General features: G+C 50.3%; 1 protein-coding gene and 2 long non-coding RNA genes across 6 annotated transcripts; all 3 read left to right on the forward strand.

Annotated features, from left to right (window-relative positions):
* LOC108636020 lies at positions 3,131-6,113 on the forward strand. 3 transcript variants are annotated; one of them, XR_001918086.1, is made up of 4 exons: positions 3,131-3,330; positions 4,496-5,142; positions 5,302-5,537; positions 6,020-6,113. It is a non-coding gene; the product is annotated as an uncharacterized LOC108636020 (long non-coding RNA). The 3 variants fall into 3 exon arrangements; XR_001918087.1 differs by having other exon boundaries at positions 4,496-4,724; positions 5,033-5,537; XR_001918085.1 differs by having other exon boundaries at positions 4,496-5,537.
* Positions 7,708-18,899, forward strand: LOC102170691 (apolipoprotein L3-like). Of its 2 annotated transcripts, XM_018048258.1 has the most exons (5): positions 7,714-7,808; positions 10,875-10,915; positions 11,095-11,200; positions 12,997-13,117; positions 15,860-18,899. In XM_018048258.1, exons 3-5 carry the CDS (start codon positions 11,170-11,172, stop codon positions 16,734-16,736), a joined length of 1,029 nt encoding a protein of 342 aa, XP_017903747.1. In that variant the 5' UTR covers positions 7,714-7,808; positions 10,875-10,915; positions 11,095-11,169; the 3' UTR covers positions 16,737-18,899. The 2 variants fall into 2 exon arrangements, with proteins under 2 accessions (XP_017903746.1, XP_017903747.1); XM_018048257.1 differs by lacking the exon at positions 10,875-10,915 and having other exon boundaries at positions 7,708-7,808.
* LOC108636021 lies at positions 21,287-26,982 on the forward strand. The gene is made up of 4 exons (XR_001918088.1): positions 21,287-22,512; positions 22,831-22,910; positions 26,340-26,444; positions 26,855-26,982. It is a non-coding gene; the product is annotated as an uncharacterized LOC108636021 (long non-coding RNA).

Raw genomic sequence — 27,030 nt, forward strand, 5'->3', positions numbered from 1 at the left:
CTTCATTTTAAATAACACGGCAGTGAACATATTTGTCTATGAAGTTTTTCCCTCATCTTTGAGGCTGTTTTTCTGGGGGTGGGCCCTGCAGATGACATTGTTGTGGTAGGCTCCGCCGTCCCTGGGATTCTCCAAGCATGAACACTGGAGTGGGTTGCCATTTCCTTCTCCAATGCATGAAAGTGAAAAGTGAAAATGAAGTCACTGAGTTGCGTCCAACTCTCAGCGACCCCATGGACTGCAGCCTACCAGGCTCCTCCGTCCATGGGATTTTCCAGGCAAGAGTACTGGAGTGGGGTAAGGGAATGAGCGCTTAAAGGCTCCCTGTGTCTGACCCATCCCCCACGCCCCACCACCACCTGCCCCGGGTGTCCCTGCAGGCTGACTTCGTCATCGAGCTTTGGCCAAGGCCACCTATGAGCTCATGTTCACACTGCCTGGCGCACAGCCTCCAGTGGCTGGATCCCAGGGCATGGAGCTAATTGAACAGGGGTGTCCTCAGTCTGTGGAGGTGCTGGCTTAGAAGAAAGCTGGTTCTTCTCAGCAAATTGTGTTGCTTGCACAGAGTGTCTAACAATTGGTTACATTTGGATGCGGGTTACACCCAGTCTGGGCCCAGCCTACTCGTCAATGACAGTTGTTGACGAGAGACTTGCCCTGTCACAGCGCTGCTCCCAAGCCACTTGTGGCCCTTGAGTGCCATCCTGCACCTGGCCCCACTTTCTTGGCTTTCCCTTGCTTCGCTCCTTAGCTTCCTAAGTATGTTGAAGCCCCTCTTGACTTTAAACTACCTGTTTAAAGAAACACTTTCTCTAACTACCTAGGGCAATGTACCAGAGCCCCGATGTCCACTGCCACCTTTGTTAGAAATGCACGGAGACAGAGATGCCAGCAGGTAAAATCCCTTCAGGGCCCAGGTTCTGTGTTTCTCTGCAAGTCTGACTCCTTACCTGTCCCGTGCTGGCCCCCACGTGCCCCCTTCCTGGCTTCCCTCCACCCCGTTTTCCCTGTACCAGAAGTCTGTCCGCAGAGCATTAAGAGCGATCCAGGGCCTTGGTCTTTCTCTAGGACTCCATGGTGGCTGGGGTGGCATGTGATCAGCGGCCAGCTCTCCTCTTCTAGATCAAGGCCCTGGAGACTGAGAGTAACCTGTACCGCATGGGCCAGAGCAAGGTTTTCTTTGGGCTACCGTGCTAGCCCATCTGGAGGAGGAGCGGGAATTGAAGATCACTGACGTCATCATCGGCTTCCAGGCCTGATGCAGGGGCTGCCTGGCTGGGAAGTGAGTCCTGGGATGCCCACCACCAGCTCAGGGCCCCCAGCTGTCCTGTGGTGGAGGCACTGAGGAAGCAGGGACTGGCCGCCCTCACCCAGGCAGGTGTCCCCTGGGGAGGCCCACATGACTTTCCCGCCCCCCTGCTTCCTGGAGTTCTGCCTGAGGTTTAAAGTGAGCAGGCGAGAGGGGTGACTGTGCTCTGATTTTGCCTGCAGAAAAACCCCTGCCTCCCACTGTTGCTCCCTGTGTCCCTTCTGTAGGTGTGACACCCAGAGCCGGCTGTCCCCAGAGGATGCTGAGCTCTGGGGAATAGGCATCCTTGAGTGCCAGCAGCTCCTGTGGGGTCAGAGGCAGACTTGTGCAGGTCAGTGGGCAGGGCAGCTGACCGTTTACCCCTTGACTGTGTCTGGGCTCTGGGGCGTCTGTCCTGGCCTGAGCCCTGAGCTCTAGAAACACGGTGTCAAATGAATGTTTGCAGGACGTGAGCTGCTGACATTCTCCCACCAAACACAAGTCCCTGAGTTACTGGAAGAACACCCCCCTCTCCCCTCCTCTCAGCTCCCTTATCTGCAAAACACATCAGATACATAACAGTTGGCTTTAAGACCAAACTATGGTTGGCTATCCTCATGGAATAATCTCCTGTCCCTCCCTCCAACCTGGGGGGAGGGGACCATAATGGCCCAGGGACGTTTCCTGGGGTGAAGCCGCCCTGAGGGAAGGGCAGGGGGCCTCCGTGGGGCATCCAGGTCCACTGCAGCCACTTCTGCTTGAGGCAAACCAAGAAGTTCACCAGCAGTCCAGCTGCAGGCCTCTCAGACTGTGGGAACTTGAGCTGCTTTTCTTCATCTGTGTAATGGAGCCAGCACTCCTACAGCTGATGTGAGATTCAGCAGGAAAGGCGTGGACGGTGAGAGCACAGTGCCTGGCACTCGATCAGCCCCGTACACAGAGGCTCTTTGCTCAGGAACCAAACGGAGGCAGGGCCAGCTCTCTGTTGCAGACTTCTCTGAGTCACCAGGACACTGGTTTTCTGATAAAAGTCTTCCATTTGGAGAGAAAAAAATCTGTTGTCAGGTGGAGATAAGCCGAGGTAGAAAAGGGCAGCGTGCTCTCAGCCCTTCCCACGAACTTCTGCCTACACCTTATGGCAGTGACCACCAAGGCTGGGCCTCCTCCTGTGGGCCACTGGGACTAAAGGCGCTAGTTCCATCCCTGCCAGCAGGGCTCAGTCTAGAGGGATCTGATCCTAGGGGTGGAGGCGGGGCTTAGAGTGGCTGAGGGGTGGCCTTAGGCCCCTCTTCCAGGCACCATGGGCACAGAGCAGGAAATGGTGGGCTCTGCAGGTGAGGTCACGGAGGGCTTCTCAGAGGAGGCTGCTCAGGTTTGGGCTTTGAGAAAGTGTTTCTCCCGGCAGGATGCTGCAGGTGTCCCTGACAGAAGAACCTGTGTGAGTGAATCCTGGCAGCCACATGAGCGTGGCCCTCCACAGCAGAATGTGACCAGCATGCACTGAGCACCTGGTGTGTTCTGGATGGTACCATGTGCTGGTGGCACAAAGGTGGCTGGCTGGTGAGTGTGGGGTTGGTGGGTGAGAAGATAGAAATATGTAGGAGTGATTTGCCAAGGGCCTCACGTGGTGTTGGTGGCAGGTCTTCCTTCAAGGAGCCTGAGGCAGGGTGGACTGTGTCAAGAAGGACATGGAATGTCAGGACTGGACTTGCTTGTCTAGGGTGTCAGCAAGATGGTGGGAATAGCCCAGGGTGGGGCCTGGTGGACAGGATGTTTGTTTGACTTGAGTCACTCAGAAATAAGGGTTTTGACTTTCACTTTTGCTTCCCAGAGTTTATCTGGGCCCAGAGGGTGTCTGTGTTCTCATTGCAGAGACTCACAGCTGGTGTTCTCACTGCAGAGACGCACAGCTGTGTTCTCATTGCAGAGATGCAAAGCAGTGTTCTCACTGCAGAGACGCACAGCTGGCGGCTGAATCTGCACAGAAGTGAACAACTGGATCTTGTTCACACTTGGACAGAGGAAGGTTCCTGAGTAAGCAGGTGGGTAAGACCCCGCCCATCCCCTCTTCCCATCCTCAGGACGACTGTCTGAGAAAAAGATGATTGTACCTGACTGACAGAAGAAGGAAATGGAACCTCAGACAGGTGAGGTCATGGCCGAGGCAGCAGGTTAAGCAGGGGCAGAGCCTGGATGTGGAGGCAGGTGTGTCTGAGGGCTTCCTCCCAGCCGAGGGCCCCTAAACAGAGCAGAGGGAGGGCAGCGCCTGCTCAGGTGGGCTCAGCTCAGGATATGGACTCCTGAGACATAAGCAGCGACCCCAGAAGGAAGGCGTATGTTCCAGGTACTCAGCCATTTAGGAAATTAAAGGAAGCAGACGGGGTGGAGGAGGACAAGAAGTCAGAGCCTCCCTTCCTATGACCTGGCCACCTTGAAGCTGTCCCCAGGGTGCTAGGCTGGGGCTGATGGGAGAAAGGGGATTTTTTTCAGATACAAGGAATCAAGGTTTGTTGAAAAACCCTGCCTCTGAGTGCTAGACTCAGTGCCAGGCCTGGGGGACACTTGGCCTGGAGACAGACCGGACACCAAGTGGGGAGTCGAAGGGCGTTGGCTTCCTGTGTTTGCCAGGCCCTCTGCTCAGGATGTGGGTGATGTGTGGTCCGTTGTGGGGAAGGTGGCGCTGCTGGAGGAAGTAAGAAGGGCTCACTGCACAAGGTCCACGTACATCCCGGTGTTGCAATGTTAAGATAAAAAGCCAAAGTCTACAGACATCAGTATAATAGGCTTTTCTGAATCCAGCTTGAACATCTGGGAGTTCATGGTTCACATACTGTTGAAGCCTGGCTTGGAGAATTTTGAACATCGCTTTGCTAGCATGTGAGATGAGTGCAATTGTGCGGTAGTTTGAGCATTCTTTGGCATTGCCTGTCTTTCTGACTGGAATGAAAACTGACCTTTTCCAGTCCTGTGGCCACTGCTGAGTGTCTTTCGGTCCCTTCAGTTTTTTCTCTCTGGTTTACGTTGGATCCTTTAGAATGATTGATTGATTAGGATCTTTCGTTTCTTCTCCATTCTCTTCCTCTTTCTCCCCTTCTCCCTTCCCTCTATTTCTAATTTTAACAGGGGGAACTGGGCTTGTGCTGTGTCATCGAGAAGCTGCTTGTTTCATGTCCCCATAAAGGGTCCCACACGTCATGTTTTGAACAGGCTGTGCCCAGGAGGAAGGAGAGTGCCCAGAGGCCCTGGACACGAGGAGCAGCAGAGAAGAGACAGGGCCCCTGATGATGAGGGAAGGGTTCTCAGACCTGGAGAAACTGAGCAAAAAGGGACCACTCCCAGGAAAGTGCGGCCTCAAGAGGAGCTGGGGAGCAACTGGAGGAAGGTGGCAGAGGGAGGCTTGGAGCTGGGCCTCCAGGGACAAGTAGCCCGTCACACGGTGAGGCCAGTGGGGAAGCACATGCATGGGGAGGGCAGCCTGTGCCAGGGAGCTGTCAGTCTCCTGCAGCAGGCCCTGTGGAGACAGAGAGGGTGAGGAACACGGGAGCTCGGGCAGTCGGGAGAGTCCAGGTGCTCGGCCAGGGACTTTCCTAACGCCCCTTTCCCTTCCCAGGGAGGGTGACTGCAGGCACACAGGGAGATGGTTGGGAGAATCTGTCCGCCCACGAGGAGGGGAGGGATGCATGCCTGGCCATGCAGCTGGCCAGGGACAGGCTTCTCCAGGGTCCTCCCCTCTCCCACCAACAGCCTCTCCAGAAAGGGACCAGTCAGAGGCTAACAGAGGAGGAAGCCCTGGTGAGGAATTCAGCAGAGGAAGCACCATCAGCATCCACACCCAGCTGAGGCCCCAGACAAGGGTCAGGGCCAGGCCAAGAATGGGAGGGAAGGGCGGAAGGATGAGTCCAGTGCTCAACGCATTTACAATTGTTTGTCATCACCCAGGAGCCGGCCCTTCTGCCTGAGCTCTCCTCTTCTTTCTCACTTGACTCTGTTCTCATGTTTCATGATTTCAATAGGCTGGCCTGGCTCCTGGGGTCCTGCAGCTTTGGGGCAGAGAAGGGGCAGAGGGCCGCCAGCTCTCCTCTTCCAGGGCCTGCCTTTGTGACTTCTCTCCCATCCACATGACGGTGCCTCCAGCCTTCGCCACCAGGCACACTCCCTAAAAACAAGCTGATGGTTACTCTTCCTGAGGGAGAGCTGGGAACATCGCAGAGAAAGGTGCAGGAAGAAGGATTCTAGGCTTGGAGCTTAGGTGAGGGGACGCGGGGGAAGCTCTAAGGAAATGGGGCTGCCCTAGATGGGGTGCTGCGGGGAATGGCAGGCAGCACTACCACTGGGCTCTCAGTAACTCATCTATGGAGAGGGGCGAGCAGAGCGAGGATGAAGCTGTGATTGGTAAAGAAGGGGCAGGCCTGCTTTTCAGCCAGGGGAGGGGCGTGGTGTTAGTGGGGGCGCAGTGACGGGTGTTTGCTGTCTCCTTCACTCCTGCTCTCAGGGTGACCCTGTGTGAGGCTGGAGTTCTGTGAGAGCCTTTACATCCAATGGGTGAAGAGCAGCACCCTGTTGTGACACCAGGCCAGCCTCCAGATGTTAGAGGCTCGCTCTTTCTCAATCCTCTATAAACATTTGTGTAAATAAACAGAAAAGAATATACCCAGAGACTTCAAGACCCCTCTTATTATTAAATTCAATTCACAACAAAACGCTTCCCATTACATTTTCTCTTCTTTGCAGCATAGAAACAAAAGAAAGACACCAGCTCAATTGTGTCCCACTCTCTGCAGCCTCACGGACTGGAGCCCTCCCAGATCCTCAGTCCATGGGACTTCCCAGGCAAGAATACTGGAGTGGGCAACCATTTCTTTCTCCAGGGGATGCTCCCTGCCCAGGCATCGATCCCATATCGCTTTCGTCTTGCGTCTCCTGCATAACCACTCGCATTCTTTTTAACCTTTATGTCTCTCTTTTTGGCCACACTTTTCTAAAGTCCTCTCCTTTGAATATTATTAATAACTCATGGCCATTCACAGACTCTGCCTGTCTCAATGAAACATTCATAGGAATCATTATCTTTTATTGTTATGATTATATGTGGGTGCCCCCTTATGACCACTTCTCTGATCACCTTCAAGAGCATCCTTGCCTTTGCAGGAGCAGAGATGCAGTCTCTGGAATTCACCTCCCCTTCAAGGGGTCTTCCTTCCTTTGAGTGGATGGAAGCCCATGGGTGCCCATGTGGGTGGGCAAGACAGTGCTGGACAGTATCTGTTTAAGGTCACAGTTCACGCTCATCATTCTGGTTTAACCCTGTTTTCACGCCTGCTTTCCTAGAGAACTAGGCTTCATCAACATGAACAGTTGTCACAGCACGAGTCACACATTTCTTGTTGGCATTTAATTCAGCCGCTTCCGTCATCTTTAAGGTGGTGGCACCAGAAACCACCCCATTCTTGTGGGTTACTGACTGCTGTAAAGTGACTTCTGTTGTCTTAGAGTTAAAACAATCCAGTCCTAAAAGTGCTTATGGTTCAGTTCAGTTCCCTTCAGTCACTCAGTCATGTCTGACTCTTTGCCATCCCATGAATCGCAGCACGCCAGGCCTCCGTGTCCATCACCAACTCCCGGAGTTCACTCAAACTCACATCCAATGAATCGGTGATGCCATCAAGCCATCTCATCCTCTGTCGTCCCCTTCTCCTCCTGCCCCCAGTCCCTCCCAGCATCAGAGTCTTTTCTAATGAGTCAAATCTTCGCATGAGGTGGCCAAAGTATTAGAGTTTCAGCTTCAGCATCATTCCTTCCAAAGAACATCCAGGGCTGATCTCCTTAAGAATGGACAGGATGGATCTCCTTGCAGTCCAAGGGACTCTCAAGAGTCTTCTCCAACACCACAGTTCAAAAGCATCAATTCTTCAGCACTCAGCTTTCTTCACAGTCCAACTCTCACATCCATACATGACCACAGGAAAAACCATAGCCTTGACTAGATGGACCTTTGTTGGCAAAGTAATATCTCTGCTTTTCAATATGCTATCTAGGTTGGTCATAATTTTCCTTCCAAGGAGTAAGCATCTTTTAATTTCATGGCTGCGGTCAACATCTGCAGTGATTTTGGAGCCCCCCAAAATAAAGTCTGACACTGTTTCCCCTGTTTCCCCATCTATTTCCCATGAAGTGATGGGACCAGATGATTAAAACAGATCAATTTGTACAGAAGGTTCTGCTCTTTCCTTCCCAAGGAAAAGCTTCTTGTTTAAATAGTTAACCAATGTCTTTAAATGATATTACTACATTGGGAGGCCGAATGGTGTGAGAATGTATGCGCAGGAGACAGGTAGCTGGACTTGGAGTCTGGCTCTAGTACTAGCTGTGTGCTTTGAGTAAATTACTTAACCTCTCTGAGCTTCAATTTCCTTTCTTATAGGACCATTGTGAGAACTAAAGGGAAGTGAATACATACCAAGCAATTGGGAAGGTGCCTGGTGCAAAGTGGGAAGTCATCAACCACAATAGCTAGGAAGTGGTAAGTATTGCGTTTTGCTTTTTCTTGACTTAAATTTGATAGTATTTATTTGCTTCTTATTGGGAAAAATAAGGATTTCATTTATTTTTATACTTTCTATTATACCTTTCCCCTTCTTCTCCTTTTATCATTATTCAAATTGTATACCTCTGTTAGGAAGCTTTGTACTTGTAAGCACTTTATTTGCATCTTGGTTTCTTATGCTCTCGACTGCACCTCCTCTATCTTGATGCCCAGCTTTGTAACCTGAGATGGTAGTCCTCCTCCTCCCTTCAGTGCTCGGCTCCCAGGCTCTAGATGTGTGTTTTGATTTTTAAGTTAACAAGTACACTTACTTCACATATTTAAATACTCTGTTTCATTTTAAAAGATAAAGGTTATTTTATTAAGATAAAGGTTATTTTATAATGACTATAAATGAAATAAAACTAAGATTTTTGAATCACTAATAAACTTGTGAGTTAATACACCTGTGAGTTATAATACACCTGTGAGTTATTTCATATTATATATATTAATATTGCTTCAGTTTTAAAACAGTCTCCAAAGGTCTTGGACATAGATATATTTACTTTAGATTTAAAAAAAAATCAAACAAAAGTGTTTACACTTTTTTATTTTAATACATTTTTAAAGACCTAACTTGTACCATATAGCTGCACATGCTTCTCAGCAGTTCACTTCAGTTCAGTTCAGTTCAGTCTCTCAGTCGTGTCCAACTCTTTGCAACCCCATGAACTGCAGCACGCCAGGACTCCCTGTCCATCACCAACTCCCGGAGCCTCCCCAAACTCAAGTCTATTGAGTCAGTGACGCCATCCAACCATCTCATCCCCTGTCGTCACCTTCTCCTCCTGAGCTTTAGTTTTTCCTAATGTTTCTAATTGGCTTCATTTTCACCCCTTGCACTGTTTATCTTCAACATTTCCTCCATTTCTTTCCAATGGTGCCTCATGTGATACCGACTCCCCTGTCCCACAGACTCTGCACTTCTTATCCCATTCTGGACTGGTTTCTCTCTAGGTCTGCTGTGTGCCCAGCTGGGATCCTTGGATTCCCTTCCCATGGGGTTGATGTTCCTGATTCCTGGATCCCACGTCTATCTCTCTCGTGGGTATCCTTTACCTTCCTCCATAATTAAACAAACACGTAAACCTACTTTTTTCCCTGCATCTCATTCTCAAGTAACTTTCTAAAAGCCTGGTGAAGGGTGAAGGCTGCTGAGAATGTGGGATGGGGTGTGGGGGTGGTGGGCTTGTCCCCTGCTCTCCTCTCAGCCTCGCTCTCATCTTGCTCCCTCTCTGGGGCTCTGTGCAGCGGACCGTTCTCTCCTATGAACACCCTCCCTGTTTCTCTCCCTCTGCTGTGCTCCTCTTCACTCAGCTATCACTTCTCCACCCAGTGAGCCTTCAAATATTTGTGAAAGACTCCGGTCTCCTACTGCTCCCATGCTTGCTTTTATTAGCAGCAGAGGGAGGAGAGGCAGGCTAGGGGTTCTTGGGCCAGTGAGTGGGGTGCAACCAGTGTACCAAGGGCAAGGCTTCTGACCTTAGGTAAGTCAGGTAACATCTATGTGTCAGCTTCCTTACTTGTAAATGAGGATACAGTGGTACAGACCTCAGAAGCTAATGGAATAACATATGAGGGACCACTGGTAAAGCTTCAGAGCCGATGCCAATGCAGAGCAAGGATCACAAGCACCAGTTGCTCTTCTCAGTGAAAGTGGAAGTTGCTCAGTCACATCCGACTCTTTGTGATCCCTTGGATGACACAGCCCATGGAATTCTCCAGGCCAGAATATTGAAAGGGTAGCCGTTCCCCTCTCCAGGGGATTTTCCCAACCCAGGGATCGAACCCACGTCTCCTGAATGGCAGGTGGATTTTTGACCAACTGAGCCACAAGGGAAGCCCACGTGAAGCTGCTTGCACTCGACTCTGAACCAGGGTCCTTTTGCATGTTAGGTGAACGTGATAACCACTACACTACAGAAACCAGCACTCTTATCAGCAGATGGTGTTACACCCATATATACCTTCACCATCACTTCAGTCAGGTCTCAGGAGGAGTAGCTGACAGATGCTCTTTTGCTTTCTTAAAAATAGTAGCTCAACATCATCAACACTTGCTCTCCTTCCTTCTCTCCCATGGCGAGATAATCACTTTCAGAACCAGAATAAATGATTTAATTATAAAGATCTGTTTTTTTTTTTTTTTTAAGAAAGACCACCGAGAATGGGTTTATCTGAAAGGATGGACACCCTCATATATTATAAGTGTGAACATTTTCCTACAGTTTGTTTGCATAGCATGGTGGCTCTAGGTATGGAAATTTTTGAGGTGTTGATGCCATCTGATCTTAATTCTACTTAATTAGATATAGCTTAAGGATACAGTCTCAGATGTAGGTGAAGTTTTATACAAGCATAATATTCTTTGCACTATTATTTATATAAAAGTTTAGAAACTACATCAAGTCCAATATTAAGGAGGGGAAAGCAAGGAGGACAGAAAGAACAGCTGCAGGGGTCTCAGCCACTCAGAGGGATACAGGAATTGGGGTAGGGCTGGTGGTACTCCAGGCCCTTGTGGGGAAAAAGGCTCTTGCAGAAGCAAGGAGGACCTGGGCTATGGGAGCCGTATCACCAGGAACTTTATCAAGGAGAGACTTGAGCACAGGGAGCTCATCATTTTGGAATGAAAAGAGTCATTTACCAATTAACATATATCCAAAAATAAATATTTTTGTATATTATAGGGAGTAGAGCATAGTCATCACACACATGTAATTTGGATCAGAAAGACTCAGGTTCTAGTCCAGACTCTGGTACCAGCGTGACAATTTGGACTCAGTTAAGTCTGAGTGAGTTTCAGGCACCAGCATGTCAAGGACACTGGATCAACGTTATCATTAATATTAGTTATTACCAATTCAAAAACACAGGTGTCCCAACCTCACTTCACTCCAGAGTATCGCCTCCTATCTGTTCTAGTCTCTGGTGTTATTGTTCCTATAACTTCGCAGATGGCTGTCTCCTGTCTGATACCTTCTCCTTGTGCCCCAACAGGAGAGCAGGACTCTGACTTGGATTGGAAGGAGCTGTAGGAGGTGAATGACTTTTCTTAACTAACAACCAGCAGAGCCCAGGAGACAGAGAGCCACACTGGGCTGGTTCCTGGAGGCAGTGGTGGCCGTCTCGGGGGAACCCACCAGAGAACTTGACCCTCGCTGCTCCCTGCAGCCGCTGCTCACTCACAGTGGAGCTCACAGTCTCTTTTCTCTCCAAGGTTGAGGTCACACCTCCTTCAGGCTGCTGCAGACAAGGAGCTGAAGGGAGATTGCTGAGACCCCCTGCTACCACCATGCGCTCAGAAAACTTCGGACACTGCACAGGTAGTCAGCTGTCTCTTCTCTGGAAGGTTCCTACTTGTGACCCAGAATTGAGGGAGGTGTTTCCAGGCTGAATTAAACTACAGAGGAATCAAGAGCCATGAAGAGGATGGATAGGCATCCTTGAGCCTCCAAGGGAGACCAGGAGATTCCCTCACCCTGGGGTCTGCCCGCAGCCTCCTTCCCGGCCCTCTCCTCAGGGAGCCACGACCAAGGCGCTGACTTCCCGCCTCTCCCACCCCCAGCAAGTGACTCAGGACGGAGGCCGGGAGAGCGCACGCGGAGCACGGACCGCAGATGGAGTCCCCAAGGCCAGGCAGGCCTGGAGAGGAGGTCCTCCAGCATCACAGGAGCGTCTCCTGCTCTCTCCCTTGGCCCAAGCCTCCTCCCGCTCCCAGACCCTGGGGCATCACCACAGAAGCTGTTTCCTCTGGCTCTTCCTGGCCGTCAGCCCAGCCACTCTGCAAGGGTCCGTGAACCCTGCACTGAACCCCAGTCTGGCCTTTGCCGCCTCCCACCTGGAGGGGAGGGGTGATGGGGATCACATCTGGCTCCACCCCTCCTCCACCTGGTTGATCCCCTCCCTGCCCGTCCTAGAGTCTGTGGTCAGAAGCAGGAATCCTCTCACATGGTAGTTTTACTCAATGGCGTGTGGTCCTAAAATCTTTTTTGAAATTAGGTGACATGAGTTTGTAATGTTTTCTAAGTTTCATGTGTACAACATTATATTTCTACTTCTATATACGCTACTCCATGCTCACCACCAAAAGTGAGTTGCAAAGAATCCCCATTGTGTGCTATAGAGTAGAATGAACAAATCACAGTTTTAAATGTAAGGAGGATTCAAAGTGTTGTCCAAGAAATGTCTGACACTTGACCTTGGATTCAACCTCAGGGCTTTTGGCTCTGTGGCCTTGGGCTGTCCATTCTCCTGTCTGAGTTTCACTTGCCTCTTCTGTGAAATAAGGATAATGCCTCTTTGTGTGGATTTACCAAGAAACACATTTGATATCAAGTCCCAGCCCCCACACACATATATATAGCCTGGCCACCAATATCTTACCTACAATTCCATAACCTCCAGATCTCTGAAATCACTCAGGGATTTTGATAACTCATTGAGGAGTAATCTTACCCTGTAGTGATCTGAGGCCATTTATAGTCATTATATTCTTTATCCCATTTAACGTGAGTATTCAATTGTTTCACTGCCCAAACATGAAAGCATTCATTTATAGGGTGCTTCCAGTCTATTTTGGAAGTGGTAACTAACAAATCACACTTGCTCTTTCTTCTCTTTGTGTGTGTGTGTTCAGTTGCTCAGTCATGTCCAACTCTTTGCAACCGCATGAACTGCAGCCTTCTAGCCTCCTCTATCCATGGGGTTCTCCAAAGAAGAATATTGGAGTGGCTTGCCATGCCCTCCTTCACGGGGTCTTCCTGACTCAGCGATCAAACCCGCCTCTCTTACATCTCCCGCATTGGCGGGCAGGTTCTTCACCACTAGAACTCCCTGGGAATCCCACCTATGACCTCAGTTTACCTGGGAATCCCACCTAGGACCTCATTTCACCTAACCTCCTTACAAGCCCTATCTTCAGAAAGGTCACCAAGGGGTTAACTCTTAAACACAAATTGGGGGGGTGTGGTGGGATAGTCCATCCATAACCCTAGGTGACCTCACCAAGAGCACCCCAGTGACTGCTGCTCAGCAAGATGAATTGTAACTACTTTATACTCAATAACATTTATGTCCCACCACAAATTCTTCTAATCTTACTCCCTTTTCTTTCATCTAGATATTGAGGTCTTTTTTGAAGAGGTCGTTGAATGTCTCTGGGACACACTGAGCAGAGATGAACTGCTGATCCTGCTGAATGAATTCCTGGAGAGGATTAAGGCTGAGGCCAATTTGTCCAGGTAACCTGCACAGGTGCACCAGGAAGGTCACCCATGTCCCCCAGCACCAGGCTAGCTTCCTCCTGGCAGGAATGCCTCCTCCAGGCAGGACCCTATTGTGAGGGTCAAGAGTGTTCCTTCTCAAGATCCCATCAGGAATGTTTCCTCCATGTCAATTGCTGACAGTGAATGATTGTGGGTTGAGAAGAGATGAAACCTGCAAGGAAGGGCAGGTTATGTGGCCTTGGACAAGTTACTGAACTGCTCTCAGCTTTAGTTTCTTCATCTTTTCATTTTTATTGTGAGGACACTGAGATCATGCATGTAAAGTGCTTCCCATAATGACTGACACAGAGTAAGTACTCAGTCAATAGTAACATTTTAAAAACTTATTGGGAAGAGACAGGGGTCAAGGGTCTTCTTTCTGGTGAGGAAACCAAGCAGACTTTCCCTTGGGACAAATTGGAGAATCCTGACACCACCATTTGTGTCCTGGGCCTGCCTACAGTCTTTCTATTCCCCATGTTAGGAGCTGGACCAGCCCTGCAGGGTCCTGCTGGCCCATAAGGCAGAGAGGCTAGAGAGGAACTGGAGGAGCTGGTGGGATACTGGATCTAGCCCTGCCCAACTCCTGGGCCTGTGGGCTTAAGACTTTGAATCTCAGATCTGTCCTGTGTCCAATGGGAATAGCAATTCAGTCTGATGAATTGTGGTGATGGCCTCAGAGTGAACTGCAGGGTCAGAGATGGGAAATCAAGTACAATCATCTCATCCAAAGGACCATGGAGGTCTGCACCAGGGTCAGACCCAGGGTCAGGGTGGAGCAGAGGGTCCAGGTTGGAGGACTAGTAGGCAGGCTTGGGCAGCAGGACCGGGACTAGAGTGAGGAGAGTGGGCCCCGAGGACACGGACCTGAAGGGGCTGTGGCCATAGCCGAGGTCCCCTGAGTGGGAGAGGGAACATTTCTTCCCTCCCTGATGGGCTCCCCTCATGCTGGACTAGAGGGCCCTGGATGACTGTGTCTGCACACCCTGCCTGGGACCTGGCTTCTCACTCCATCTGGGACCCTCTTCTAGTCTACGTGAAGTCCTCCTGAAAGTGGGATGGCCGCATGGCTCAGGGAGCCCTCCAGGGTCACAATGAGTGGCTGTGATTGTGTGACATTTGAGGGATTCTGAGGAGCCTCACACCTCCCCACCCAAGAGGAAAATGCTTCCTCCACCAGCTGTGCAAGAGCTGGTCTCCTCAGGCTCAGCTGTTCAGATGGGTGTTTCCTCAAGTCCCTTGAATCTTTAGAGGTTCCACAGGTTGCACACGGTCTTTGGGTGCAGGCAGGTGAAGCTGTCGCCAGGTAAATTGTGAGTTAGGTTGGTGACCCCTGAGCGGTTGAGGGTGCTGGGTGACGGGTCAGGAGTCAGTGAGTGAGCTGGAGAGTCCAAGGGAAACCAGGGCTCAGCACATCTCCCACTTCCCTGTCAACTGGGGCAGTGGGTGGACCCAGTGACCGTCTGCTGAGAAGGTCAAGGGCTCAGTGCTTAGAAGACAGCAGATGGCAGACCAAATGACTATAAGGTGCCTTCTAGCTCTGACTGTGGGGGTATAAAAAATTCTAAGTCATAGAGACAGCCAGTCTGCAAAGTCTAGGGGCACAGTGCCCAGGACTGCCCTTACTTTGACTTCAATGGAAAATTAGGGGATCCCCAAAGCAAATCTCAGGTTCAAGAATTCCCTATAGAATAGACAGGACTCACTGAAAGCTTCATGATCCCAGCTACACTTTACTGTAGGGAAGGATAAAAGTTCCCACCAGCCACATTGCAGAGTCTGGGCAGGTTTCACATACGAAGCTTCCACTGTCCTCAGGACACGTTAGTGAACTGGATTCGGTGTGTGACAAGTTGCACGGAGTACTGCCCATCAGGGACACTCACCTTGCTTAAAAGCCACATTACCTTGACCTGTCATCTCCAGTCCCTCCTGGAAGTCAGACTCATGCCCTAGTGTCCAGCTCTACCAGATGGCAGAACTGATACCATGAGACCCAGAGACCTTGGGTCACTCGTCACCTGGTCAGACTGACCAGCGGCCAAAGGCCCAGGCAGGCAAGGACACTATCAGCCAGAATTCTCGGGGCTTAGGGACCATTTCCCAGTAGCCAAGGGCAAAGAGCAGGGAGACTTCTCATTACACACTGAGGCCCTTGAATGAAGGTTTTCTCCTCCAGTCCTACATGTCTTTGTTTATCTGTGGAGTTCCCACTCTAAACACTCTTTCAAAGTGATGGTGTAGGGCCCTGCAATAAACCTTTCTCTGCTCCAGAAAAAAACAACAACAACAACAACAACAACAACAAAGTGATGGTGTAGACCCATCGGTGTGACGTCTTTACCATCTATCTTTTCTTTGGCTGAGCCATATGGCCTGTGGGATCTTCATTCCCCAACCAGGGATGGAGTCAAGGCCAGCAGTGGGAGTGCAGAGTTGTAACTTCTGGACCACCTGGGAATTCTCTCCAATACGTTTCTTAAGCTGCCAGTATCCTAAGCTGACTTTCGTTTCCTATTCCAAGTTTAGCTATTTCAAGATGGAGCATCTATAAAGTATGAAACGTGTTTAAGGTTGAAAGAGAAAACTTTACATTTATAAAATTCTTTTCTAATGATTTATAGGAACATATCTGTATTTATGCAGAATAGATATTATGGATCCAGTTTTACAGACAAGCAAACTGCCTTTCTAATCCCTTGACCTTCATTGTTACAGAGAAGACGCGGATGAACTACACACATATCTGAACGAATTGCAAAGAGCCTTGGGTGAGGAGGGCCTAGAAAGACTCCCCAAAGAGCAGCTGGACAGGAGGAGGTTTCTGAATAAGTTTCCTCGGGTGAAACGGCAGCTGGAGGAGTTCATAGGCAAGTTACAGGAGCTCGCAGACAAGGTTGAGAAGGTCCATAAGGGATGTACCATCTCCAACGTGATGGCCCACAGCACCGGTGCTGTGTCTAGTATTCTGACCATCGTTGGCCTGGCTCTGGCACCCGTGACAATGGGGGCCAGTGTGGTGCTCTTGGGCACTGGGTTAGGGCTGGGAGCAGCAGCTGCTGTGACCAGTGTGTCCACCACTATCATCGAACATGTGAAGAGGTCATCAGCAGAAACCAAAGCCAGTCGCATGATGTCAACTGTCGTCAAGAAATGGAAGGTTCTCCTAGAGGTACTCAAGAGCAACCCCCACATTGTTGACACAACAGAGAAAGTCACAGAAGCTGAACAGTGCATTGAAATGCACATCCATGCCCTGGAGACAGGCAATGCCAACCCTGGCTCTGCAGCCAAAGCAAGCGTCTACATGAGCCCTGGGAGGATCTCAGTCCCAGCCATCCAGCAGATAGAGGCAGGTTTCAAAGCCACAGCTTCAGTAATTACCAAAGGAGCCCGGATCGCGGGCTTGGCCACTGCAGGGCTCTTCCTCCTGGTGGATGTGGGCTTCCTGGTGAAGGAGTCGAAGCACCTGCACGATGGTGCCAAGACAGTAGCAGCTGACAGCTTGAGGCAGCGGGCCTGGGAGCTGGAGAGGAAGCTGGAGGAGCTCACCCAGATCTATGAGAATCTGCAGGAGGACAGAGAAGTGATTTAGCCACCCCCAGAGCAGTGCAGGGTCCGGGACATGTGAGGGGCTCAAGTGCAGAGGTACCTTGTTAGAGGGAAGGAGAGGGAGACCACATTAAAGAAGCTGGGTGTTAGGAATTTGGCATTTCTGTGGTTGAGCACAGCAGGGAAGGGATGGGTGTAGGTGATAGATGAGGAGAGAGAAGGAAGGGGCCTGGAGCCTGGATTAAGGGAGGAGGGGGACCAGAGAATGAGAGGCGAGGAGAAACCACTGTTTTTCACACTGAGAACTTTTTAGTTTGTATTGGGGTATATCCGATTAACAATGCTGTGATAGTTTCAGGTGAACAGCAAAGGGACTCAGCCACTCATACACACGTATCCATCCTCTCCCAAACTCCCCTCCCATCAGAAACCACTTACTTTGGACTAAAGATGACACTGGAGGCAGAATAAAGGGAGCGGCAGGCAAACTGGCAGTGAGAGGCCAGGTATTCAAAGGCGTTGAAAGTGGGAGAAAGTCAGTCAGGGTTGTTGGGATCCAGAAGTAGCAGGGGCTCCTCTCTCGCCCTCCGCAGGCTCTGATGTCCCCGCAAGAAGAGTCTTCCCCTGGTGCTGGTCTCTAGACCTCTCCTCCAACATCAACTCACCTTTGGCCCTAGCTGATGTGTCTTATTTAGGCAGTGACTCTTGTTTGTTTGTTTTATTGAAGGATAATTGATTTATAATATTCTGTTAATTTCAGGTATACAGCAAAGTGCTTCAATTATACAGGTATCTATGTATTTATCTTGACTTCCCAGGTGGTAAAGAATGTATCTGCTAAGCAAGAGACACAAGTTTGATTCCTGGGTAGGAAAGATTTCCTGGAGGAGGAAATGATACCCCACTCCAATATTCTTGTCTGGGAGATCCGTTAGACAGTGGAGCCTGGCAGGCTACAGTGCATGGGGTTGCAAACAGTCAGACATGACAGAGCATCTGAGCATGTATATGTCTACATTTTTTTGTTGTTCATTTCCATTATAGGTTATTACAAATATTGAATTCTAGTCCTATGCTACTACAGTAGGCAGGCTCTTGTTTATCTGATGTGTATCTGTTAATCTCATCTCCTAGTTTGCCTATCCCCCCAAAACTTTGGTAAAAAGTTCATTTTCTATGTCTATGAGTCTGTTTCTATTCTGTAAGTTCATTTGTATTATTTTCTGTATTCTACATATAAATTAATATCACAGATTTGTCTTCGTCTGACTTACTTCACTCACTATAGTAATCTCTAGATCCATACATATTGTTAAAGATAATACTATTTCATTCTTCTTTACAGCTGCGTAGGATTCCATGGTCTGTATACATGTACCACATTTGCTTTATTCATTAATCTGTCAACAGACATTTCAGTTAATATCGTGTCTTGGCCGTTATGAATGGTACTGCTATGAATATCAGGGTACATGTATCTTTTCATACTAGAGCTTTAATTTTTTCTAGATATATGCCCAGAAGTGGGATTGCTAAATCATATGGTAGCTCTATTTTCAGTTGTTGAAGAAAACTCCCTATGGTCTTCCAGAGAGGCTGCACCAGTTTACATTCCCGCCAGCAGTGTAGAGGGTTCCCTTTCTCCGCAGCCTCAGAGCACTGTAGATGGAGGTGGCGGCCCCTGTGATTGCTGTCGGGGAGATGACTTATTGTAGTTTGGTGTGCATTTCTCTAATAATCAGTGATGCTGAGTATGTTTTCATGTACCTGTTGGCCACGTGTACGTCTTCATGAAGAACTGTCTATGTGGAGCTTCAGGCGGTGGCTTCTTGATGACAATGGTGGTGATATGTTGGTGGCAGCAGTGGTGTGACAGCACCGTGGGTGGAGCACACGACAAGGTGCCAGGGGCTCTTTGGGTCCAGAGTGCACTGAGAGACCAGTGGAGTTTCCATGAAAGTCCAAGTGTGGAGCAGGAACAGAGGTTGATTTTAAGAAAGAAAGTAGGAGAAACAAGGAGGCAGAAATAGGTCAAGGAACTTTTCGGAGTGTCAGGAGATGAAACAGCCTGGGCCAAAGACACAACTCTCTGACCCTTGGTTTCTTCTTCAGATGGGGGTGAGGCTGGATAAGATGTTTCAGGTTGCTCTGTTCCCTCCACCTTGTGTCCTCTAGACTCTGGTTCAATAAATATGAGCTGACTCACTGAGGCTTCCTTGCATTGACTGAGGGGCTCACCTGGGCTCCAGATGCCCACCCTCCTTCCCCGGGAGCCTGTCTCCCAGGGACGCAGGGCGCACGTCCTCCATGGATCTTCCTGCCTGCCTGCTGGGCTCCCATCCAATCGTTTCCCTCAGACTGGATCCCCACAGGCCCCGTGGGATGCCCGGGGATACCCGAGTCATCTCACTTGAGCTGAGCTCGGGGATGATCTTCCTCCAGCCCCAGGGACCAGGATAGACACAGGGCACCCAAGGGTGACTGAGAGTACGGGGCTTGTGTGCAGGTGTGAGGAGGGGGGGTCAGCCATAAACAGAGGGAAGAGAGAGACAGCACACGCCTCACCCAGGCTGCCTTCACGTTTCACCAGGACTCATGCAGGAGCTTCCAGAACCACCTTCCTGTGTTTACCTTGGGGCACTGCCCTGCCCCACTCTGCTATTCCCCACACAGGGCTAGAATGACCGTTAAGTATATTGACCTTTGCAGTATCAGCCTCCAGCTTTTCTCTGGCTGCCCATGACTCTGAGCTCAGATGCCAAACCTTAACTGCAGGCCAAAGCAGCTTGCCAGAGCCTGGGGTCTCCTGAGGGCAGAGCTGGAGGCCAGGCTCACTCCATCCTTAGGGGCAGGACTGAGGGGCTGGGAGATGGGAGCAGGGAAGGAGGGAAAGTCCATCCAAGGCCATGTTTTGACCTGGTCACCCATCTGGGATTGCACCTGCCTGGACCTTCTGAGGAGCCTTCATGGGATGCCTCAGTCTCCTCCTCTCCCGGGAGAAAAGGGGAGCATCTGGGTGTGGCTCTCACCCCCATGGGCCTGCTCCAGAGGGCACCAACTCTCTGTTTCCACGTGTGGAGCATGTGAGCACCAAACAGGATCCCACGCCTGGAGCCCAGGGCAGGAAGACAGAGACCCGGGACCTGGAAATGATCGCAGGACATCTCCTAAGTCCCTCCCCATGTGCTGCAGAGCCTTCTGCCCACTTTAGTCCAAGCCTCCCTCAGAAGACTTTCCTCAGTGCCTCTGACTCTGACCCCTTCTCAGCCAGTGTTACCCTGAGGCTTCAACTGACCCTTCCATTCCTTCCTGAAGATGTCAGCAAAAAAAAAAGAGCAAAGTAAAGTCGCTCAGTCACGTCTGATTCTTTGCGACTCTATGGACTGTAACCTGCTGGCCTCTTCCATCCATGGGATTTTCCAGGCAAGAATAGTGGAGTGGGTTGCCATTTCCTTCTCCAGGGGATCTGGAGCAGGATCGACTCAGGGATCGAACCATCAGCAGTCATGGCCATCGCCTGCCTGACCTTCAGAAATAGGAGTTCATTTCTTCATCAGTTACTGGAGAATTCCCATCCTGCACAGACTCCTGGGCCAGGTTTCAGGCACTGGATACAGAACCATTCAGTGTCCACCCCCATGTCTCCCTGAGCCCTTAGAGCTGGACCCCACTGAGCTCAATGTGTGGTTGATGCAATTCCACAGTGACTCCAGTGTCAGAGGAGATCCCTGTGGTTCTGAGCAACAGAAACTGAGTCTGACTAAGTGAGCACAGAAGAGGGTGCTGGGGGAAGCAGGACAGATCAGAGAAAGGAAAGAAACCCCCAAACTCGCACAGTTCAGGAAATACAGGAAGCAGGACAGGTCCCCCTGCGGGAGCTCATGGTCCGTCCCCTGAGGCCCCTGCCAGCAGGGGGCTTAGGTCCAGGCACCAGGAATCCCAGTGTCAAATTCTCAGGACACAGAATAGCTTGGGTCCAGGGACTAGATTTTGGACCAGTGGGTCAGGCTGAAGGATGAGAAGATGAATGGGTAACAGGGACCCTGAACCCTGGGGGTAAAGTCTCAGATCAGGAGGCTCCAGATGGAGTGCTTCCTGGATGCACATGTGCCCTCTTCTCAGACCAACAGACACGACTCTCCTCACCCTGTTCTGGGTCCAAGCAGCCCACACACGACAGGAAGTGCACCGCTCACTTCCCCAGTGGAGCCAAACTCGAATCACCTCCACCTGCTGCATCTGCAGGGATGCCAGGGGTGAAGGGCCCCAGCGCGGTGCCAGTGCTTCTCCTGCTCTGATGGGCCCCTTCCTCAGTACTCTGCATGTATGTTACACACGTGCAGGCAACAGGGAGGTGCAGTAGGGACCCGACCTCCAGGAACATTGCTCCCCTGATGCCAGTCTCCACTGGGATCCCACTCCCTGATCCTCTTTCCTGCGGGGAAATTCACTCCTATGGAGCCTGGGCTGGGCCATCACTGTGTCAGCACTGTCACCTGGGTCCTCATCGGATCCTCACTGCACCTCTGAGAGCAGGTGGTATCACCCCATGGAGAACAGGAGGAAGCTGGGCCCAGGGTCAGGAACGTGGCCATGGCCCCTGCCTGGGAAGGACTGTCCGGGGTGGGGCCTCTGTGTGCCTCCAGCCTCTTTCCTGCATCCAGGTTGAGCTGATTGCTCGGGAGGATACAGGGTGTCCTATCCCAGGGGGATGTGGAGCAAGCACGTGGTGTCTCTGTAGCACAGCTGTCCTGGGTCCGGGGCAGTGTACCTGCCTTCCTGGAGCCCAGGTCACACGGCTGTCTGTCACCACCTGCTGTCCTGTCCCACGTGGGGAGAGACGGGCAGGGGTCTGTGCTGCACGCACGTGCCCACCGCCCAGGACCTGAGTCCCTCCCCGCAGGGCCTCGGTGTGGTTTCTAGTTTCTCTGCAGGCCCTGGCACTGGGTGGCTTTAAGCTGCTGCTCACATGTCTCAAATGTACCTTGTAAGTCACAGAGCCACCTTCACACCAGCTGCACACAACCTTGTTTGCTTGTTCCTGGGGCTTAAACCTAACTAGCCGTGTTGTGCTAAGTTGCAGAGTTCAGTATTTACACTAAAGCAGCTTCTTTTCAGCAAGCTGTGTTGCTTGCACAGAATATCTACCAAGTGTTTACACTCAGATGAGTGATGAGCTGGGCTGGGCCCCGTGTCCCTTCAATGACAATCAGTGATAAGAGACTTCTTCTATCACAGCCCTGCTTCCAAACCATGTGTAGTCCCAGCTGGCTTTCCTGCCTGTGGCCGCACCTGCTCAGCCTCTGCTGCTTAGCTCCTCTGTCTCCTAAGGTTGCTAAACCCACTCTTGACTTTACATTACATGTTAAACATAAAAAATTAGAAGAGCTCTTTCTCTGTTTACCTAAGGCAAAGCTGCCTGAACCCCGATGCCCACCGCGACCTTTGGCAGAAGTGCACGTGGGCAGAGACACCCAGATATAAGGTTCCTTCAGGGCGGAGGTTCTGTGTTTGTCTGCAAGTCTAACTCGTTACTTCCCCTTTGCTGACCGCAGCTTGTCCCCTTCCCAAGCCCTTCTCCACTATACCCCCAGGTCCCGCTTCCCCTGTATCTGGAAAAGCCTGCTCACAGTGCAGCAGGATGGACCCTGACTCCAGGCTCCTCACCCAGCCTTGGCCTTGCCCCAGAGCTCACGGTGGGTGCTGGTGCGGGGAGCGGGGTGTGGTATGGGGTAAGCATCCAGCTCTCCTCTTCTAGATCAAAGGCCTGGCAGCAAACTTTACCCCATTGGCCAGAGCAACATCAGCAAGGCAGGCAGGTATCATGTGGGAAAGGAGGAGAGAGGGAGGGGCTGGGAAGAAGCCCACTGGGTGGGAGAGTGATTTGCCAAGGGCCTCACAGTCAGTTGGTGGCAGGTCTTCCTTCACAGATCCAGGGAGGGATGTGCTGAACCAAGAAGGACCTGGCATGTCAGAGCTGAGCTTGTTTCTCTAAGGGGTCAACAGGAAGGGGGCAATAGCCCAGGGTAGGGCCTGGTGGGTGGGCAGGCCTGAGAGGCTCAGACGTGAGGGCCTTCGCTTTCCCCTTTGCCTCCTGGTGTATATCTGGGCCCAGAGGTGTGTGTGGTTTATTGCAGAGATGCACAGCTGGTGGCTGCATCTGCAGAGCTGAGAACAACTGGGTCTTGGTCACACTCAGGCCGAGGAAGACTCTTGAGTAAGTAGGGGGTTGAGACTCCACCTAACTCCCCATCCTCAGGATGAATGTCTGAGAAAAGGATGATTGCCACTAATTGACAGAAGAAGGAAAATGGAAGCCCAGAGAGGTGAGGTCAGGGTCTGAGGCAGCAGGTTAAGCAGGGGCAGAGCCTGGATGTGGGGGCAGGTGTGTCTGAGGGCTTCCTCCCATCCCCTGGGGCCCCTAAACAGAGCAGAGGGAGGGCGGCACCTGCTCAGGTGGGCTCAGCTCAGGATGTGGACTCCTGAGATGTGACTGGAGACCCGAGAAGGAAGGGGATTTGGTGAATGCTCTAGTCCTTTGGCCTAGAACACACAGAAGAACTATACAAAAAAGGTTTTAATGACCCAGATGTCCATGGTGATGTAGTCACTCACCTAAAGCCAGACATCTTGGAGTGTGAAGTCAAGTGTCTTTAGGAGTATCACAACGAACAAAGCTAGTGGAGGTGATGGAATTCCAGCTGAGCTATTTCAAATCCTAAAAGATGATGCTGTCAAAGTGCTGCACTCAATACGCCAGCAAATTTGGAAAGTTCAGCAGTGGCCACAGGACTGGAAAAGGTCAGTTTTCATTCCAATCCCAAAGAAAGGCAATGTCAAACACTGTTAAAACTACCACACAATTACATTCATCTCACACACTAGCAAGGTAATGCTCAAAATTCTCCAAGCTAGGCTTCAACAGTATGTGAACAGAGGAAATCCAGATGTTCAAGCTGGATTTAGAAAAGGCAGAGAAACCAGAGATCAAATTGACAACATTCATTGGATCATAGAAAAAGCAAGAGAATTCCAGAAAACATCTACTTCTGCTTCATTGACTACACGAAAGCTTTTGTGTGGATCACAACAAACTGGAAAATTCTTCAAGAGATGGGAATACCAGACCACCTGACCTGCCTCCTGAGAAATCTGTATGCAGGTAAAGAAGTAACAGCTAGATCTGGACTTGGAACAACAGACTGGTTCCAAATTGGGAAAGGAGTCCATCAAGGCTATATATTGTCACCCTGCTGATTTAACTTCTATTCAGAGTACATCATGAGAAATGCCAGGCTGGGTGAAGTAAAAGTTGGAATCAAGATTACTGGGAGACATATCAATAACCTTAAATATGCAGATAACATCACCCTTATGGCTGAAAGCAAAGAAGAACTAAAGAACCTCTTGATGAAAGTCAAAGAGGAGAGTGAAAAAGCTGGCTTAAAACCCAACATTCAAAATAACTAATATCGGTGGCATCTAGCCTCATCACTTCGTGGCTAATAGATGGGGAAACAATGGAAACGGTGACAGACTTTATTTTCCTGGGCTCCAAAATCACTGCAGATGGTGACTGCAGCCATGAAATTAAAAGACATTTGCTTCTTGGAAGAAAAGCTATGACCAACATAGACAGCACATTTAAAAGCAGAGACATTACTTCACCAACAAAGTTCCGTCGAGTCAAAGCTATAGTGTCTCCAGTAGTCATGTATGGCTGTGAGCGTTGGGCCATAAAGAAGGCTGAGCGCTGAAGAATTGATTCTTTCAAACTATGGTGCTGGAGAAGACTTTTGAGAGTCCCTTGGACTGCGAGGAGTTCACACTGGTCAATCCTAAAGGAAATCAGTCCTGAATATTTATTGGAAGAACTATGCTGAAGCTGAATCTCTAATACTTTGACCACCTGATGCGAAGAACTGACTCACTGGAAAAGACCCTGATGGTAGGAAAGATTGAAGGCGGGAGGAGAAGGGGACAACAGAGGATGAGATGGTTGGATGTATCACTGGCTTGGTGGACATGAGTTTGAGCAAGCTCTGGAAGTGCTGAACACTGGAAGTGATGAACAGCAACATCTGGAAGTGATGAACAGGGAAGCCTGGAATGCTGCAGTCCACGGGTTGCAAAGAGTGAGACAGGACTGAAGGACTGAACTGAACTGTGGAGAGGCCAGGTATGGGATCTTGAGCCCAGAGAGTGAATCAGAACCCAGTCTACCACGAACAAGGTTTCTGAACTTGGGCAAAACACATAATATCTATGCTTCAGCTTCCTTATCTTCAAACAGGGATATAATAGTACACACCTCAGGGTTATTGGAATGGTATACCTTATAATTTATAAAATCTTAGAGCAACTGAAGTATAGAGCAAAATCATAAACACTTGAGGCTCTCATCAATAGCTGTAGCTATAGCAATAAGGGTCTTTACTATCATTTTAGTCAGGTCTCAGGAGGGTAATTGATAAATGCTCTTTTGCCTTCTAAAAAGGTATTAAACAGAATCAACATTTGCTTTCTTTCTTTACCTCCCGGCACATAATAGTTACAACCAGAGCCAAGAGAAAACTTTCTCAATATAAAGATCTGTTTTTTTAAAAAAAGACACCGAGAACTGGCAAGATTGAAAGGATGGCACTCTCCTATATCGTGAGTCTGAATGTAAACTGGGAGTTTCCTTGCATAACAGTGTGGCTCTAGGTATGAAAAAGTTTTAGGTGTTGATACCCTCAGACCCATTCATTCTACTTCCAGAAATAGCTTAAAGAAATATTATCAAATGAAGGCAAACTTTTTCTACAAGAAAGGTGTTCTTTGCACTATTGTTTACGTAAATAATTAGAAAGAGCCTAACAGTTCAGCAGTCAGGGGATGACAGCAGAGAGGACTGGGCACCATCAGGGGTGCTCAGCCGCCCAGGGCAGAGCTTCAGGGATTGGGCGGGGCTGGAGGGACTGCAGGCCTTTGTGAGATAAAGGCTGTTGCGGGAAGCTAGGGGGCGTGGGCTGCGGGAGCTGCAGCATCAGGAAGTTTATCAAAGCAGAGACTGGAGCACAGGGAGCAAGACGTCATTTTAGAACAAAAACACTCATTTGTTAGTAAACATACCTACGAATAAATATTTTTATATTAAAAAGGCGTAGGGCATAGTCATCACAAATGTGGGGCGTAGATCGGAAAGACCAGGCTCTGGCACCAGCATGCGGACTTGGGCTCACCTAATTCTAGGAGCGTCTCAGGAGCCTGCATGTCATGGACAGAGAATCAGTGTTAGTTATTGCCAAGCAGTGCGCACACGTGTTCCCTCACGGGATTTCCAGAGCAGCCCTTCCTGCCTGTTCGTCCATCTCTGGTGTTATTGCTCTGTAACTCCGCAGATGGCTGTCTCCTGTCTGATGACCTTCTCCCTGTGCCCCAACAGGAGAGCAGGACTCTGACTCACGGTGGAGAGGGCAGTGGAGGATGTGTAACTTTCCTTAACTTGCGGCCAGCGGAGCCCAGGGACAGAGAAGCACACTGGGCTAAGTGCGTGTGGCACTGTGGCCGTCCTGGTGGAAACCGCTGGAGACCAGACCCTCGCTGCTCCCTGCAATCACTGCTCACTCACGATGGAGCCCACAGCCTGTTTTTCCTTCCCAAGGGAGACGCCACACCTCCTTCCAGCCTGACGCAGACAAGGAGCTGAAAGGAGATCTCTGAGATCCTGCTGCTGCCATGAACCCAGAAGACCTCCGGGACTGCTCAGGTAGTCAGCTGTCTCTTGTTTGGATGGTTCCTACTTATGACCCAGAACTGACATGCTGCCAACTATCTGAAATTAACCTAGAGAAGAATCAAGAATCGGAAGGGAATAGATAAGCATCCTTGCGTCCCATGGAGGCCAAGGAGACTTCCTTCACCCTGGGTCTGTCCCCATAGCCTCCTTTCTGGCCCTATTCTCTGGGAGCCATGGCCAAGGGGCTCAGTTTCTCCCTCCCAGTCCCCCAGATCCCAGCTCATGACTCACAAGTGAGGCCAGAACAGCCCATGGACAGAGGGGACAGCAGAGGGGATCCCCAAGACCAGACAGGGCAGGGAGAGGAGGTCCCGCAGCATCCCTGAAGCTTCTCCTGCCCTCTCTCCTGGTCTGAGCCACCTCCTGCTCCCAAACCCTAGGGCATCACCACAGAGGCTGTTTCCTCCAACTCTCGCCCTGCCGCCTGCCCAGCTGCTCTGCAAGGATCACAGACCCTGAAGTGAACCCCAGTCTGGCCTTGTCGTCTCCCCCTTGTGTGACTGGAGCACAGTTATCTGACCTCACCTGTAAAATGAGAAGAATATTTCCCTATATT

This window comes from Capra hircus, chromosome 5 (assembly GCF_001704415.2).
Source record: "Capra hircus breed San Clemente chromosome 5, ASM170441v1, whole genome shotgun sequence".
Lineage (NCBI taxonomy): Eukaryota > Metazoa > Chordata > Mammalia > Artiodactyla > Bovidae > Capra > Capra hircus.